The 18,789-nt window shown below is 48.5% G+C and overlaps 1 protein-coding gene across 2 annotated transcripts in view; it reads left to right on the top strand.

The window, feature by feature from the left end:
* The window catches only part of FPGS (folylpolyglutamate synthase), a 59,016-nt gene continuing 40,227 nt past the window's right edge, over positions 1-18,789 (top strand). The window contains exon 1 of one of the 2 annotated variants that reach the window (XM_060251654.1): positions 1-276. In XM_060251654.1, coding sequence (XP_060107637.1) covers positions 229-276 — 48 coding nt within the window. In that variant the 5' untranslated portion in view covers positions 1-228. Of the gene's footprint in view, positions 277-12,973; positions 13,163-18,789 lie in introns of those variants that run through there. The other variant, XM_060251651.1, reaches the window with a different exon arrangement.

The following is an 18,789-nucleotide window of genomic DNA, read 5'->3' as shown; positions in this document are numbered from 1 at the left end:
CTAAGAACTCTAGGTCTCAGTTCAGTCCGGCAGGCTGCATTGTCTGAGCTTCAGCTGCAACTCAGCAAATCTCCCTTTGAAATACTTTGGTAAGAGAAGACGCCCAAGGGGACGCAAAAGGACAGGAGCGCTTGTTGCAGAATGCAGCTTCTCATGACCTCTGTCCGGTTACCCTTTAACTAGACTGGGGAGAGGTCAGATAGCAAAGCGTGTTTTCTGCAACGAGGAATGAGTAACTTCATAATGGAACTGAGAATGAGAAAAGAAACATACAAGGTAATTTCTCTCTCTCTTTCATGGAGGATCCAATCAATGCACGGTAGAATGATAATGGATTAAGGGAATGTGGTTTGGTCTGACCTCTGGAACTGGCGGGTGTGTTTGCAAACTTGCTAAATGGAGAAGCAGGAAAAGAAAAGGGGGGTGTCTCTTGTGCCTGCTGACAGGGTTTTAATAGGGGAGGCTATTCAGAGGCTGGTGGGGAAAGGTCTTGCTTGCGTTATTGAGCACGGGGCTCAAGAACTACTGGGAAGTAGATTTTTAAGGAGGACTTCCAAAGTATTACAAAAAATAGGATTGCCAATCCCCAGGTGGGGGCAGAGGATCCCCTGGTTTGGAGGCCCTCCCCCCATTTCAGGGTTATCAGAAAGTGGGGGGGGGGGAATGTCCTCTGGGCGCTCCATTATATCCTACAGAGACTAGACCCCATAGAGCAGGGGTGTCAAACATGCAGCCCAAGGGCCGAATCAGGCCCCCAGAGGGCTCCTATCAGGCCCGCAAGCAACTGGCTGTCATCTGCTTCCTTCTCCCTCTCTCTCGCTTCCTTCTGCATCACAGCTTGCTTTGCAAGGCTTGCTCAATTGCACAGGAGCTACAGAGCAAAACCTCAGTTTTCTCCATTGGTTGAGGCTCCTCCCCCTCCTGGTCCCCTGGGGAGGGAAAGAGTCAGAGCTTCCTTTGCCCAGTTCCCTGGATCCCACGGGAGAGATACAAAGAAAGCACCTTTAAGACCAGCAAGTGCTCATGTTTTAAGCATGTTTTATTTTAAGGGTTTTTTTTTTAAACCTTTAGTCATGTTTGTCTGTATCCTTTAAAAAATTTATATCTCTGCTACCTAATCTTAAATAGGTGCACACATGGCCTGGCCCAACAAGGTCTCATTTAGGTCAGATCCAGCTCTCATAACAAATGAGTTTGAAACCCCTGCAATAGAGTATAATGGAGAATCAGTCTGTGAGTATCTGAGGCTTAGGGAGGGACTATTTTTTGAGAAAGAGGCACCAAAGGTTCAGCATAGCATCTTGTGCTCAACCCCTTCCTCTAAGTTTCAAAAATGAGGTGGTCTAATTCTATGAGCCCCCAAAGAAAGTGCCCCCATCCTCCATTGTTTCCAGTGGAGGGAAGGCATTTAAAAGGAGCGCAGTCCCTCCTTTTGGAGTTTCATCATGCTTGTCACATGCTTGTTCTTGGCTCCACCCCCAAAGTCCCAGAGTTTCCAGAGTTGAACCTGGTAACCCTAACAAGCTTACTGTTGGGACTGGTTACCTAGGGAAGTTGGAGGCTTTCTGAGAAGACATGGGCCCATCTGTTGGAGATGCTTTGGCCAAAAAGCCATCTCTTCGGGGTCAGAGTGGAATACCTGGGGTTTTAAAATGTGTGAATCTTATGTCATTTGCACAAAATACTGTCCATAAAAGCACCTCATTGCAAAGGTTGGAACTGGGGAGTGTTGTTTCAGGTGCTTCCCTGCTCTTATGATGCTTTTTTAAAAAAAAAACCACCTAATTGAAAGGCTTTGGAGACTTTTGTTAGATGCCAGAATAGAAATGCCAGAAATATAGAATTCAACTAACATAATCTGCATCCAGCAGCTGACCAGTTGCACATGCTAATCATTATGCATGGATATTTCCTTCCTTTCTCTGTAACTTAACAGCCTACAAGCCATACATTTTATAAATGCTTTGTAACTGCCAAGATAAATAGGGCAAAGTCATGTTTGCATTTTTAAAATCTTGCCTGACAATATCTTTAGTTTCTGTTGTTCTGAAATATTTTGTAGACGGTCAGCCCAGGGAGTAATATATCGGTTAACAAAGTAAAAATATAACGGGGGCAGCTAAGAAAGAAACAGGACACTGTGTCAACTTAATCCTTACAATAGGTACAAAAGCGTTTCTCAAGAGGGGTTCTGCTCGAGCAGCCCTTCGTCTCAATGGAAGGTAGGCACTGCATTTAAGGAAGAGCAGCAATTATTTTGGAACAGAAATAAAAGAAGTATTTAGGCAATTCAAACATTTTTCGATAGGCTAAATCAGGGGTCCTCAAACTTTTTAAATAGGGGGCCAGTTCACTGTCCCTCAGACTGTTGGAGGGCCGGATTGCCGTTACTGTACAAGGCCGCGGGCTGTCAGTTCTCCGTCTTCTGCATCTCTCTCCCTTCCCCACACCACACACCCCGGCCTGGGAACTCACCTCACCTCGGTATCACCTCACACTGTCTCCGCCGCCTCAGCCCTGTGCCGGAAGTGTACGTTGCTAACACGAGTTTAGGTCAAACGTCACTTCCGGTCTGATTTTGCCATAACCCGGCGGGCCGCATAAACGTCCTCAGCAGGCCGCATCTGGCCCACGGGCCCTAGTTTGAGGACCCCTGGGCTAAATGGAAGTAAATGGGGGAGCATGTCCGAATGGATTTGTTTTAGCATAGCTTGATCTTTTTAAAATAATCGACTTTGTACAGTTAACATAGATTTTTCTTCAATGGCTCTCTGGAATCTAGCCTCAAATTTAATATTACCAGCTTTAAATCAATTGGACCAAGCCGAGCTCCCAACCGGGAATCAGAGGCTACTGGTCGTGGCAGAGATGGCAGAACATTCGATTCATGGAGTAATGATCTGACTGTGACGGCATGATCCCATGCTAATGCTGAAATCTGAGGGAGTCCAAGCTCTAGTCACACCACCGCTGACGATGCACAATTTTATTGAATTTATATTCTGCCCTTCCCGTGAACAGGCTTATCCAATGTGCTGATAACAATTATCACTATACAAAGCCATCACAATGTTCTTTCAGAACTGTAGCCTAGACCTAGGCCAAACTATGGCTCGGGAGCCACATGGGGCTCTTTCATACTGTCACGCTCTGGGTACCTCTCCCGGTCTCCCGGCGCCGCCGTCGCCCCTCCCGGGCACTCTGGGGCGTTCCCTGGAGGTCTCAGAAACAGGGGTGGGAGCCAGGTTACTTCACCTCAGGCCCCCCGTTCCCCTCTGGCTGTGCACGGACTCCTTTCTCTCTCTCAGGAGGCAGCCCCACTGTGCACTTGCCAGCTTCCTCCCCGACCTCCTCCTTCCCTCCCTTTATCCCCCCGTCTCAGTCCTCCCCCCTCCTGGTTTCTGCCCCTCTCTGGCTCCTCCCCCCCTTCAAAGCCCCAGACGCCCAGGAGAGGCGCGCCAGGGCTGGGCTGCCTGGGCGTGCCTCGGGCGTCTCGGACTTCTGCAGCGTGCTGGGGTGTGGCGTCTCTCGCCGCCACGGTTCAGGCGGCTCTCTTCCTCTCTGCCCAGCGCTGGGCTCAGCTTCTCCCTCCTGCTCCCCGACGTCTCGCTCTGGCCAGGCTCCTCGGACCCGGAGACGGGCGCGGTGGCTGAGAGGCGCCGTTCGGGCGGCTGTTGGCACTCCGTCAGCCCAGGTGAGGGGTGGGGCCACCGCGGGGGCTTGGGAAGGTGTGGGAGGCTCTCGGGGCAGGGGCCGGGAGTGGCTGGCAGGCACCGGGGGGTCCCCCTTGCGTAGTCCTCGCCCGGGCTGGGCGGGACACATACACATTGTGTGGCTCTTGAAGCCCCCACCGCCCTGTCAGCCAGCTTGGAGAAGGCATCCCTCTCTTTAAATCACTTCTTCTAGCCCAGCCAGCCTCCCTCCCTCCCTCCCAGTTTGGTGTAGTGGTTAAGTACATGGTGTCTTACCTGGGAGAACTGGGTTTGATTCCCCACTCCTGCACTTACAGCTGCTGGAACGGCCTCAGGTCAGCCATAGCTCGTGTAGTTGTCCTTGAAAGGGCAGCTGCTATAAGAGCTCTCTCAGCTCCACCTGCCTCACAGGATGTCTGTGGGGGTGGGGGGAGATAAAGGAGATTGTGACTGCTCTGAGACTCTGAGATTCAGAGTATAGGGTGGGATATAAACCCAGTATCATCATCTTCTCTTTCTCCTTCCGTCCGTCTTTCAAATAATAATAATAAATAATAAATTTATTTTTGTATCCCACCCTCCCCCGCCAAAGGCAGGCTCAGGGCGGCTAACAGGCATGGTAAGTACCATGGTAAAATAAAATACAATCATTACTATAAACAGTTGAATAAATTAAGTTACATTCATAAATTAAACTAGAACTTAAATACAAGAGAAAACCATTCTGATTTATCATTTAAGGTGCTACATTCAGAGTGTGTATAGAATGGCTAACTGTCATATCTCGGGCTTCATTCAAAAGCGAGCTGAAAGAGGGCGGTTTTGCAAGCCCTGCGAAACTGGTTTAGGTCTCGCAGGGCTCACACCTCCTCTGGTAGTTGATTCCACCATTGGGGAGCCATTGTTGAGAAGGCTTGCTCCCTCGTTGATTTCAATCTAGCCTCCCTTGGTCCAGGATTTTTAAAAGGTTTTGAGATCTAGATCTCAGTGCTCTCTGAGGAACATATGGGGAGAGACGGTCCCTAAGGTAGGCAGGTCCTCGGCCATATAGGGCTTTAAAGGTAATAACCAGCACCTTGTAGCGAACTCGGAACACAATTGGCAGCCAGTGCAGTTCCCGCAGCCGAGGCTGTACGTGTTCCCACCGAGGTAGTCCCATAACAGCCTGGCTGCCACATTCTGCACTAGCTGCAACTTCCGGGTTCTGTACAGGGGCAGCCCCATGTAGAGGGCATTACAGTAGTCTAGTCTCGAGGTGACCGTTGCATGGATCACAGTTGCCAGGTCGCTACGTTCCAAGAAGGGGGCCAGCTGCCACGCCCTCCTAAGGTGGAAAAAGGCGGATTTAGCAGTGGCAGCTATCTGGGCTTCCATTGTCAGGGAAGGCTCCAGTAGCACTCCCAAACTTTTGACCCTGCGCACTGGTATCAGTGACACACCGTCAAAAGTTGGTAGGGAGATCTCCCCTCTAGGCCCGCCGCAGCCTACGCAAAGGACCTCAGTCTTCGCTGGATTCAGTTTCAGCCCGCTCAGCCTGAGCCAACCAGCCACGGCTTGCAACACCCGGTTCAGGTTTAGAGGGACATCGTCAGTCCGGCCGTCCATCAGTAGATAGAGCTGGGTGTCATCAGCGTACTGGTGGCAACCCAGCCCATACCCCCGGGCGATCTGGGCAAGGGGGCGCATGTAGATGTTAAATAACATCGGGGAGAGAACCGCCCCCTGAGGCACCCCACAATTAAGTGGGCGTCTCTGGGACAGCTCCCCTCCAATTGCCACCCTTTGTGCCCGACCTTCCAGGAAGGAGGAGAGCCACTGTAAGGCTAGCCCCCGAATTCCTGCATCGGCGAGGCGGCGGGTCAGCAGCTGATGGTCGACCATATTGAACGCGGCCGATAGGTCTAACAACAGCAACACTGCCGAGCCGCCTCGATCCAGGTGTCGCCGGAGGTCATCCATGAGGGCGACCAGAACTGTCTCCGTCCCATGGCCCGGGCGGAAGCCGGACTGGCACGGATCTAAGGTGGAAGCGTCATCCAGAAATTCCTGTAATTGCGACGCCACAGCCCTCTCTATGATTTTGCCCCAAAAGGGCAAGTTTGAGACCGGCCGGTAATGGGCCAATTCGGCCAGGTCTGATGTAGCCTTTTTCAAGAGAGGGCGGACCACTGCCTCCTTCAGGGGTGTTGGAAAGGAGCCCTCTGAAAGAGATCTATTTATGATGTCCCGTATAGGACATCTTAGCTCCTCCTGGCAAGCCTTAATTAGCCAGGAGGGGCATGGGTCCAGATCACCGGTTGTTGGGCGCGCAGTGACAAGGATTCTGTCAACTTCCTCCAAGCTGAGTGGGTCAAAGCAGTCCAAGATCAAACCAGAAGACATGCATTGGGCCTCGAGTTCACTTACTGTATCTAAATTGGCAGGGCAGTCGTGGCGGAGTGACTGGATCTTGTCAGCAAAAAAATTCACAAAAGCCTCACAGCCTATCTCCAATTCCTTAGCGTTTGGATTGCCCTGAGGCAATGTAGTAAAATTCCGAATTATCCTAAACAATTGTGCCGGGCGCGAATTTGCTGACGCAATCTTAGCCGCAAAGGATGTTTTCTTTACGGCCTTGATTGCCATCTCATAGGACCTCATAAACTTCCTATAAGTTGTTCTAGTCGCTTCGTCACGGGTGTGCCGCCATTGCCTCTCTAGCCGTCTGAGACCTTGTTTCAGCTGGCGTAACTCTGGGGTATACCACGGGGCCAGCCTAATCCGAGGTCGTAGAGGGCGTTGAGGTGCGATTTCATCAATGGCCCTAGAGAGCCGGCTATTCCAGGTCTCCACCAGGCCACTGAGAGAATCGCCAGAGGGCCAGGGGTCCTGCAGAGCCATTTGGAACCGTTCCGGGTCCATCTGGCTCCGCGGAGGAGCCATAATGGGCTCATCGCCTAAACAGGTTTGGGGTGGCATATCTACACGAGCCCTGAGGGCGAGGTGGTCCGACCATGGCACCGCTTCAGCGGTTATATCGCCCACCGTAACCCCAGCCGCAAAGATCAGGTCTAACATGTGCCCGGCCTGGTGCGTGGGGGTTGTAACAAATTGAGAGAGTGCTAGCGTCGCCATGGAAGACACTAGGTCCGTCGCCTGACTGGAGGTCGGGTCGTCAGCATGGACGTTGAAGTCACCCAGGATCACCAGCCTTGGGTGCTCCAGCGCCCAGCCTGTCGCCGCCTCGAGTAGGGATGGTAAGGCGCTAGCTGGTGCGTTAGGCATACGGTACACCAGCCAGATCGCCAACCCCTCTCCAGCCTCCCACGCCAGAGCGGCACATTCAATACCCTCGATCCTTGGGGCCGGGAGCGCCCTAAAGGAGTAAGCCTCTCGTATAAATAATGCCACTCCTCCCCCCCCCGCCCGCTAGTCCGCGATTGGTAGAAGACTGAATAACCTGGGGGAGCTGTTTGTGAGAGGGCTACTGTATCTCCCTCTCGAATCCAGGTTTCAGTCACGCAAGCCAGGTCCATGTCCTGTTCGAGTAGAAACTCTCGAAGGACTGAGGTCTTATTATTAATGAACCCTGGCATTGCATAACACCAATGACGGAGGCGAGTTATTCAGCCTGGCCCTACTACCTGTCACCCTTGGGATGGGACGCAGATTGGAGGACGATCGAGCACTGTCTTGTCTCAGTCTTCCTCCCTTACCCCGTCTGCTCCCACCGCCATACCTCCCCCTCCCCAGGAGCACTGGAATCCCTGGACCAGCCATTCCCCGCTGGTGGCAGCCGCTATCTTAGCCACCGTCAAGCACTACTGTCACTAGTACCCCAGACCACTCCGCCCCACTAGATCCCCGTGCTCAAATTAACCCAATAAAATTCCCGCCCTCAACTTCCTTTGTATATTATTGGTAAAAATTCAAATCAAATAGCAAATTAATTATAATTCCACCCTATTAATCATCCCTAAATTAATTAGCTAAGATTTTTTTAAAAAAACAATCCAATCCAATATATACAATAAACAGATCAAAATGAGTTAATTAGTAGAAATTTTTTAAAAACTAGTAGTGCAAGAGTAGGTAGAGGTAAGATGTTGTTAAGGTGCAGTATGTGCTCTTCTAATTAAGATAAATACAAATAGGGTAGGGTACTGGGAGTAATATACTACAGGCAGAATGTTAAAATGTTTCATATATTCTGTGCTGCTCTTATTTTAAGCAAGTTTGGCCACCCCATGGCCTAAATTGATTTGTTTGGTAAATTGAGGTGCCAGAATGGTTTGCTGTGTTTTTTACTTGCGTTCGGCCTTCATTTGTATCTCTAACTGTTTCAAAACAATATGGAAAAGCAACCGAAACAACAAAATACCCCTTCCCTCTCTTTCTTGTTGAGATGCAACAGCTCCTCTTGTTGGTAGAGTAATTAACACAGCAACAGTGTGTAACCCGAGTTAAAAAGCAGATAAAAATTTATTTAGGAGTGAAGAAGCTTGACGGGAAAGAGGAGAGACAGAGAGAGGTTCATAACTACATCTAAAGCTGAGAGAGTTAAGACTGAATGTGGCACTTCTGAGAGGAAGGGGGAAATTGGCCTGAGGGTAGCAATTTGGAGACAGGCAAGGATTGACACTCAAAAGGAGATAGGGTTGCCAATCCCCAGGTGGGGGCAGGGGATCCCCTGGTTTGGAGACCCTCTCCCCACTTCACGGTCATTAGAAAGCAAGGAGGGAAATGTCTGCTGGGCATTCCATTATTCCCCGTGGAGACCAATTACCATGGGATATAATGGAGAATTGATCAATAAGTATCTGGGGCGGGGGGGCTGTTTTTTTTGAGGTAGAGGCACCAAATTTGCAGCATAGCATCCAACACCTCTCCTCAAAAGACCCTCCAAGTTTCAGAAAGACTGGACCAAGGGGTCCAATTCTATGAGTCCCAAGAGAAGGTGCCCCTATCCTTCATTATTTCCAATGGAGGGAAGGCATTTAAAAGGTGTGCAGTCCCTTTAAAGGTGATGGCCAGAACTTCTGACTCCACCCCCAGTGTCTCCTGGCTCCACCCCCAAAGTCCCCAGATATTTCTTGAATTGGACTTGGCAACCCTAAAAGGAGAACAGAGCCCAACCAAGATTTATTCAATGTATAAGCTTTTGTGTGCAATGCACACTTCCTCAGAGACAGTGACATGGAATTTACCAGTCCTCACAGGTAGCCAGAGGGTAGGCAGTAAATTAGCGTGCAACATAATGGAGATGAAAGGCTACCCACCTGAACTTAAAAAGAGAGAAGGTGCTGATCTCATCATCCCATTTAATTGTCTTCTTGCTGCTCCCTACAGAGTCTTCTCTTTTTTGTACCAGTCACAGCCTTTTCCAGCACCTCAGACCAGTAAGACAGGTTCTGAGCTTTGGGCTGGTTTCCCATTTGCAAAGCCCTTGCTGGTGGCAACAAATGGATTATGCCTGTGTGAACATAAGCCCTTTCTGATGATGGTGTCTTTAATGGAGCAAGAGTTCCTTAAAGAGTCCTTGGAAAGGAAAGGAAAGGTCCCCTGTGCAAGCACCAGTCATTTTCGACTCAGGGGTGACGTCGCTTTCACAACGTTTTCACGGCAGACTTTTTACGGGGTGGTTTGCCATTGCCTTCCCCAGTCCTCTACGCTTTCCACCCAGCAAGCTGGGGACTCATTTTACTGACCTCGGAAGGATGGAAGGCTGAGTCAACCTTGGGCCGGCTGCCTGAATCCAGCTTCTACTGGAATCGAACTCAGGTTGTGAGCAGAGAGTTCAGATCACAGTACTGCAGAACTGCTGCTTTACCACTCTGCGCCACGGGGCCGCTTACAGTCCTTACAGACTAACAAAATTTGTAGCAGGGTATGAGCTTTTCGTGAGTTTGTGAATCTGACGAGCAAATACAAAGCAATTGTTGGTTGTAGGCGGTCTTTTATTAAGGGATCGAGAGCGTTGGCTTAATTTGGGGGGGGGATGGGGGAGGGTGTTAACAGGCATTTATATGGAAACACTGCTATAAGTACTTGCTTTCACTCACTCTGCAATTCTGTGTATTTTGATTCTCGGGTTTGCTATCCAGATGATTCCATCAGCTGGCTATGAGGCAAGCACTGAAGAATCCTCATGATTTTTACTAATGGCTAAACAAACTATTTCTGGATTAAATCAGCTGTTAAATTAGGAAGAATGTGCAGTTTCCAAAGTAATTTCTGACATCCTTGGAACACTCTTACTAAGCCCTGTTTAATTGATTTGACTTCCGGGATGACTTCAGCAGCAAATGGAGCATTAGCTATGATTTTGTAACAGTTTGCATGTGTGTGAATGTCTGCACATGCATTTCTTTTGCCACATGACCCTTCCTTAGAGCTGTCCTGGTGTTTGTGTTCTCCCTTTTTCAAGGGGGCAAATTCCATATCCACCTCTGCAGAATCCTCTTCCTTTGGTCAAAAGGACAGCGGGTGTATTTTACAGTCATGTAGGCTGAGGGTCATTTCGTAGCAGGGGCTCCTGATGTAGCCAATCCTCCAAGAGCGTACAGGGCTCTTTTTTGTAAGCTCCCGGAGGACTGGCTACATCAGGGGGGTGTGGCCTAACATGCAAAGGAGCTCCTGCTACGAAACGGCCCGACGGTATCAAGAGGCTATAGTTGAGTTACCTTGTCACTTTTTAATATTGAGACTGTTCCATAACAAGCAGAACAGGGAAAGCTTTCTTGGCATGTCCCTGGGGCTGGGGTGTAGGATAGCAGGTTTTGGATTTGTTAGATCCTGTGAAATCTCTGAGAATTGCTTCCAATGAGTCTGGAGGGCCATCATGAACTCCAAACTCTTACAGAAGTTCAGTGTCTGCGCACGCGTGTGTGTGTGTTGAGGGGGTGTGTGCAAACTTGATTGCAGCAGCGTGTTTAAAAGGCTTGGACTTTCCCTGTTGCGCTTTTGCAATCAAAATCCTGCCTTTTCTCCAGCTGCTTTCCCATCTGGGGTTGGGAAACGAGACCAACCCTTAAATCTCCGGCGCCAGACATCATTTGAGCCTGAAGCCTGGTTTGACTGTTCCACTTCGGAGTGCAAATGAGGATTCACGCGATTCCAAGCTAGAACCTTTCTCCTGCGCATGTCCTTACCCTTTCTGGGACGCTGTAAAGCTAGTAGAACAAAATAGGAGTCGATTGCATCTTTAAGACCGACTTAGTTTTATTCAGAACGTAAGCTTTTCATGTGCATGCACATTTCTTCAGACAAGGAATGAGGTACACCTCCTATTTTGTTCTACTACTTCCGACCAACACGGCTGCCTACTTGGATATATCTAGCTGTAAAGCTAGGTTTACCATGCTTTGAAAAGCAAAAAAGTTGACATATTTCCCTGCTGACTGCTTAGGGTTGCCAATCCCCAGGTGGGGGCAGGGGATCCTCCAGTTTGGAGGCCCTCCCCCTGCTTCAGGGTCATCAGAAAGCAGGGGAGGAGGGAAATGTCTGCGGGGCACTCCATTATTCCCTATGAAGATCGATTCCAATAGGGTATAATGGAGAATTGATCCACAGGCATCAGGGGCTCTGGGGAGGCTGTCTTTTTGAGGTAGAGGCACCAAATTTTCAGCATAGCATCCAGTGCCTCTCCCCAAAATGCCTTCCAAGTTTCAAAAGCATTGGACTAGGGGGTCCAATTCTATGAGCCCCAAAAGAAGGTGCCCCCATGCTTAACTATTTCCAATGGAGGGAAGGCATTTAAAAGGTATGCGGTCATTTAAATGTGATGCCCAGAACACCCTTTGGAGTTCAATGATGCTTGTCACACCCTCGCTCCTGGCTCCACCACCAAAGTCTCCTGGCTCCACCCCCAAAGTCCCCAGATGTTTCATGACAAATCTCATTTTAAATACCTCTATTATTTAAGTAGGAATATTCCTAACCTTCCAACCCCAGAGAGGACATTTTCATCATTTTTTAAACAAGAGCCCCAAAATGGAGGGACGCACACAAGCACATAAAAGGAGGCTATTTCCTCTAAAAAGAAAACATCTGGCAATCCTAATAAAACACAGTGGAGCCCTGGGATTCAAGGAGAAGGAATAGGGTCATGCAAATGAATATTCAGCACCAGAGCCATAATTACGGTAGCTATTTTTGCGTCCGAGGCAAGAATAAAAAATTGTGCCCTGTATACGTTAATAGTAGTTACTTTTCTAAGAAGGTAAATGCACAAATAACAAGAGTAATAATAACACAATGTTTATTTCAGACATGATTTTTCTGCACCTTCTCCGCTCCTCCAGGTCTGTTGGTATTAAAAAGGGGCCATCCCCGCCAGAGGAATCCGCTTTTACACCCATCCGTAAGGATGGGCCATCCCCACACTTCATTCTTAAACTGAAATAGAGACTGCACCGCTGTCTATGGCTTCTCAACATGTTAGCCGCAGCAAAAAGAAAAGGAAAGAAAACATCGCTGGAGAAACCAAAGACATTGGGTGCTTTCATACATACTAAATAATGCAGTTATAATCAATGTTCCCTCTTAGCCACAGTCTCTTGTGAGCAAAACTTCTACTTTGTGAGCTACTGGCATTAAAGTTGTGAGCTCCTGCATAAACGATTGTGCTCTGGGGTCATCCTTCCTGAGCTGAGACAAAAAGGTGTGAGCCGGAGGCTAAAAACCTGTGAGCTAGCTCACGCTAACTCAGCATAGAGGGAGCACTGTTTGTGAGCTACTGGTATTAAAGTGGGGAGCTCGTGCATCAAGTAGTGTGCTCTGGGGTCATCCTTTCTGTGCTAAGACAAACACATGTGAGCAGGAGGCTAAAAACCTGTGAGCTAGCTCACACACGCTGACTCAACTTGGCGGGAACACCGGTTATAATCAACTTCAGCAATTGTTTGCAAGTGGATTTTCGCGCAGTAAAAACCAGCTGCAACGTGCATGGAAAAGTGCATTATTTAGTGTGCGTGAAAGCACCCTAAATCACACCTGGCTGGAGGAGGCTCCGCTTGAAAAGAAAACAACCGCAATGTGTCGTTCTCTCCCTTGCATTGAGAAAACGAAGGAGCCAAAACGCGGGTCGAAGCCGGAAGTGTCGCCACCACCCGCCACAGTGTGGGATTCATTTCCCCCTACCTCTATGGAGACCGCCCCCGCCCCGCCCCTCCGCCCAGAGTCCCCCCTCCCCTGGCTTCCATGCGCCTGCGCGCTGAGGGATCCCGCGCAGGCAGGTTGAAGGGGAGGGGGCGTGTCCGTCGGCGCCTCGCGCTCCTGCCGGCCCGCGGCGTTGCGTCAGAGCTCCCAGGGACTGGGAGGCGCTTGCGATGGGCTCGCGCCGGATCCGCGCCTTGCGGCTCGCGCTCTGGCAGCGGCTGGCCGAGGCGGCTCCTCCTCCTCCTCCGCGCCTCCCTTGCGCCGCCGCTGCTGCAGCCGCCCGCCGCTGGCTGAGCGCCAGGCCGGCCCGCGCGCCCACGATGGACTATCAGGTGAGACCGAGAGAGGAGCCCCGCGGACGGGTTGCATCAGCCGGTGCAGAGAGAGCGAGAGAGAGAGGCACGCACGTGGGTGCGAGGCGGGACCGGGTGGAGCTTTCCCGCGCTGGGACTCTCCGGGCGGGGCAGAGGTGGCGTGCGGGCGCCTAATTAATGCATACCGGTCCTGGGGGAAAAACCTGTACCGTGCATGTGCATGAACGCGTAAGGGAAATATATATAACTTGCTTAACGTAGAGAAGTAGGTAGGTAGATGCTTAACGTAAGAGCCACCTAGAATAAAACGTTACATGTTTGAGAGCCGCAAGGAAGGAAGGAAGCAGGCAAATAGATGGGGAAGGAGGGATAGGTGGAAAGAAAGCAACTTTAAATGTATTCTCCAAGCTGCCAGCTGACTTGGCTTGCAGAAGGGATTTAAAGAGAGAAATGCCTTTTCCAGGTCTGCTGATGGGGTGGGGGCTTCAAGAACCACACAATATGTGTGAAAGAGCCAGTTTGCCCCCCCCCCCTGCTTTAGGCTGATCCTCCATGGAGCTGGGGGGGGGGCGGGGTTTGGACTAGATCAGGGGTGGCCAAAGTTGCTTAACATAAGAGCCGCATAGAATAAAATGTCTGATGTTTGAGAGCCACAAGACATAAATTTCTGATGTTTGACAGTTACAAGGCATAAACGTTAGATGTTTGGGAGCTGCAAGATAGGAAGAAAGGAGGGGAAAATATATAGGGGGAAGAGGTGGAAAGAAAGCAACTTTAAATGCATTTTCCAGGCTGACTGATGTGGGCTTCAAGAGCCGCACAATATATGTGAAAGAGCCACAGGTGTCCCCCGAGCCACAGTTTGTCCACTCCTGGACTAGATGGTCTATATGGCCTCTTCCAACTCTATGATTCATGGAAAGTTGCATGCATGGATCCCGTGTTTTCTCGGCCAATGCAGGATCTCTCAAGGGCGCTTTCAAGGTGCATTACAGAGCAAGCGTAAATGTATCTTGGAAAAAAGATCTACTTGTTGTGAAGTGGTTTCTGCAGTGTTAAGGTGTGAATGTGATAAATTCAACAGGAGCTCATTGGCATCTTAAAGACTAGCGAAGCTCTTGTGAATGTGAGCTCACTTCATCAGCTGCATAGGACTCCCCATCTGGTAGGTAGATGTTTTGTTCTCACAGCAGAAAGGCGAGATGACAGCATGGAAGGGGGAAAGCACCTGTTTTGGAGGAAGACTAGAGGTACAAGCCAGGCAGCTACAAAATCAGTGAACATAATGTTACAAAAAAAAAAAATTCTACTTAACTGAGTGTCTGTTGCTTGCTGAACTTTTAAAACCACTCGCCCCAGTGCAAAGCACTCGGAAATGGTCTCTGTAGATTGCAGTGGAAGAGATGTGTGCTTAAAGAATTCTCCACTGAAGCTTTCAAGATGGCCTTATGTGTTCACTAGGTTTAGATTTGTTGATTATTATTTTTTTCAAGAGAAAAGGTAAAAACACGTAATTTAAATGAATTATTTTGTGATGCACATTGATGTTGCAATATTCTGGGTAGTAATGCTAAAAAGTGTGATTTTTTTTCTTTCTGGAATTTGTCTCGTGTTTTTTGCTTAACTCTGCAGTCCTGTGCATATCTACTTGGATGTAAGAACCTCTGAACACAGAGATTGACTTCTGCGTAAACATGCGTGGGGATCAGACTATGAACTTCTGCTGAAATCTGTGAGGCTTTAGAAAGTGCTTGTTGTGCTCCGTTATACCATTTGGCTACAGGCCATTATCACCACAACACTTGTGCTAGCAGTGTTCAGAAGTGCTTTGTGCATGTCATCTTGTGATCTTTACAGTACCGCTGTCAAATTGGCCAGTGACAGTATTTCCCGTATCACAGACGGGCTGAGAGAGCGCATATGGTTTCCCTAAGACCATCCCATGAATTTGTGGCAAAGGCAGGACTCGAACTAGGGGCCTTTCAGATTGCACCTAATTCTTTTGGGTGCTGCAGAGTCAGACAGAGAGGTTTATTGTTCGCTAGTAAAGCAACTGCTTTGTGTGTAGAAGGTCCCAGTTTTCATGGCATCTCCAGTTAAAAAGATCTCAGGAGTTGAGGTAGACCATGGAGAGCTGCTGCCAGTCATTGGCTGACTGGACTGAATTTAGATAGACCAGCAGTTTAGTATTTTCATTTTACGTTTCAGTGACTTCATTAAAAGAGCTATTTAAACAACGGTGGCCAAACTGTGGCTCAGGAGCCACATGTGGCTCTTTCACACATATTGAGTGGCTCTCAAAGCCCCTGCCACCCCATTGGCCAGCTTTGAAAAGGCATTTGTCTCTTTAAATCACTTCTCCAAGCCAAACCAGCTGATGGCTTGGAGAATGCATTTAAAGTTAACATTGCTTTCTTTCCACCTCACCCGCCCTCCCCATCTTCCTTCCTACCTCCCTGCCTGCCTTAGAGCCAGTTTGGTGTAGTGGTGAAGTGCGTGGACTCTTATCTGGGAGAACCGGGTTTGATTCCCCACTCCTCCACTTGCAGCTGCTGGAATGGCCTTGGGTTAGCCATAGCTATTGCAGAGGTTGTCCTTGAAAGGGCAGCTGCTGGGAGAGCCCTCTCAGCCCCACCCACCTCACAGGGTGTCTGTTGTGGGGGAAGAAGATATAGGAGATTGTAAGCCGCTCTGAGTCTCTGATTCAGAGAGAAGGGCAGGGTATAAATCTGCAGTTCTTCTTCTCAAACATCTGACATTCATGTCTTGTGGCTCTCAAACATCTGACATTTATTCTATGTGGTTCTTATATTAAGCAAGTTTGGCTATCCCTGTGTTAAAACGTGTGTCAGGATTTCTCCTACTCAGTTTAAATGCAGCTTTTATTTATTTATTATTTGCATTTGTATACCAACCTTCTGTGAATTCACAGAGCTCAGGGGGGTTAACAACAGAAAACTGTACTATTTAAAATCCAATAATTAAAATAGCTAAAAATAACATCAGATGGTGCCGAAGTGCATAAGATCAGCATAAATGAAAGCTAGGTTTCAACTGGCAAATCTTGTTAGGGCTGACATAGAAGCATAGAGTTGAAAGGGACCTCCAGGGTCATCTAGTCCAACCTCCTGCACAATGCAGGAAACTCACAAATACCACCCTGTACATTCACAGGACATGGAAGGCTTTTATAGGTGGATGGAGTGCTGTGCCAGACTTTTAAAATCTGTGCATCAATTAAATTTCAGTAAAGAATACACATCCAAAAAACCTCCTTGTCCAAGAGTTTTGGAAGACGTTAAAGGAAGGTGGTGGAGTGTGCCAGTGGTTGAATAAACAGCTAATTGATATAATGAAAGGCCTGATCAAAAAGAAATTTGTCACGTCCCAGTGAATCACTTTGTAAAAGAGCTTAATTAAAAAAAGCCATTAAAAAAGAAAGTTTGTGCTGTAGTGGTCTTGGTTTTCTAGTTACAGTTGTGCTTTGGAGCTGAAGGTGCTTCATACGTTTAAGCATGGCCTTCGGCCTGTTTGCTTAACAATTTCCCCCATTGATGCCTTCATCGACATTTAAGTTTGATCTACCCTTTAAAATATGTGTGACATTTTTCTTTACTAATCATAATTTCCTGATAAAAAGGTAAAGGTGTGCAAACACCAGTTGTTTTCGACTCTGGGATGACGTTGCTTTCACAGCCTTTTCACGACAGACTTTTTTATGGGGTGGTTTGCCATTGCCTTCCCCAGTCATCTACACTTTCCCCCCAGCAAGCTGGGGACTCATTTTATCCACCTCGAAAGGATGGCAGGCAACCTCGAGCCGGCTACCTGAACAAGCTTCCACTGGGATCGAACTTGGGTCGTGAGCAGAGGGCTCCGACTGCAGTACTGCAGCATTACCACTCTGCGCCATGGGGCTCTTAATTTCCTGATAGTCACAGTTTAAAAAATACCTCATAGCCAGTGTTCCCTCTAAACTGAGTTAGTGTGAGCTAGCTCACAGATTTTTAGTCTCCACCTCACACATTTTTGTCTTAGCTCAGGAAGGATGACCCCAGAGCACAATAATTTTTGCAGTCACTCACAACTTTAATGCCAGTAGCTCACAAAGTAGAATTTTGGCTCACAAGACTCTGCAGCTTAGAGGGAACATTGCTCATAACATGTATCAATTGTCTTTTTCTTCATTGTCTCCTGAGATGACTTACAAGACTAAAAATGTACAATTTGCAGCTCTCTAATTCAAGGTTTTCAACTGCAGTTTAGCTTTCACATAATGCTTCCAGTGTACACACTGTTTCTGTTGTTGCAGTCTTTACGACAAGATAAGCTGGTATTATTATCCGTATATATTGGGGCAGGGGTTGAGGCAGACAGAAAGTGGCTCGCTCAGAAAAAAGTAAGGAAGATTTGACCTTAACTGATGAACTGGTAGTTTCTGGAATCAAGTAGGGTTGGGGAATTCCTGGGGGATTTGAGGGCAAAGCTTGGAGAGGTTAGAGTTTGTGAAAGGGAGGAAACTCAGCATGGATGTGATCTCTTGGAGTCTGCTTACCATATCTGCCATTTTCTCCAAGGGAGAAACTGATTCATGTATTATGGAGATCAGCTGTAACTCTGGGAGATTTCCAGGCTCTGTCTGGAAGTTAGGAACCCTAGATTCAAGGTATAGGGCAGAGAAAACTCTGAAGAAGAAGAAGATATTGGATTTATATCCCGCCCTCCACTCCGAAGAGTCTCAGAGCAGCTCACAATCTCCTTTACCTTCCTCCCCCACAACAGACACCCTGTGAGGTGGGTGGGGCTGGAGAGGGCTCTCACAGCAGCTGCCCTTTCAAGGACAACTTCTGCCAGAGCGCTGGCTGACCCAAGGCTATTCCAGCAGGTGCAAGTGGAGGAGTGGGGAATCAAACCCGGTTCTCCCAGATAAGAGTCCGCACACTTCACCACTACACCAAACTGGCTCTCAGTTAGATAGGGAAGAACTCTAGGAAATATTACCTGGAATATTGAGTTATGCACAGGGCTTTTTTTTCCCTACCAAAAAAGCCCAGCAGGAACTCATTTGCATATTAGGACACACCCCTGACACGAAGAAGAAGAATAATTGCAGATTTATACCCCTGGATCAGAGACTCAGAGCGACTTATAATCTCCTATATCTTCTCCCCCCACAACCGTCAACCTGTGAGGTAGGTGGGGCTGAGGGGGCTCTCACAGCAGCTGCCCTTTCAAGGACAAGTCCTGCGATAGCTACGGCTGACCCAAGGCCATTCCAGCAGGAACTGTGTTCCTGTGCGTTCCTGCTCAAAAAAAGTCCTGGTTATGTAATTCTTTTTAATACATTTGGAAGTAAAGGGTTCCCGCCCCGGATGGGATGGACAAAAGGAAATACTTCTGTCTACAACAAGTGATTAAGGTGTGGAATTTGTTTCCACAGGATGTCGTGATAGCCACAGGAACTGACAACTTTAAAAGGAGATTCATGGAGGAGAGGTTTGTCAGTGGCTGTCAGCCATGGTGAATGAAAGGAATCTCCTTGTTAAGAGGCAGTCAATCTTTGAATCACAGTGCCAGGAGGCAACATCAGGGGAAGGCCTCGGCCTCTATGTTCTGGTATTGGACCTCCAGAGGAACTGGTTGGT

The sequence above is a fragment of the Heteronotia binoei genome, chromosome 12 (genome assembly GCF_032191835.1).
Source record: "Heteronotia binoei isolate CCM8104 ecotype False Entrance Well chromosome 12, APGP_CSIRO_Hbin_v1, whole genome shotgun sequence".
In the NCBI taxonomy this organism is placed as follows: domain Eukaryota; kingdom Metazoa; phylum Chordata; class Lepidosauria; order Squamata; family Gekkonidae; genus Heteronotia; species Heteronotia binoei.
Note: the sequence above shows the minus strand (reverse complement) of the source record. Positions and strands in the feature narration are given on the sequence as shown.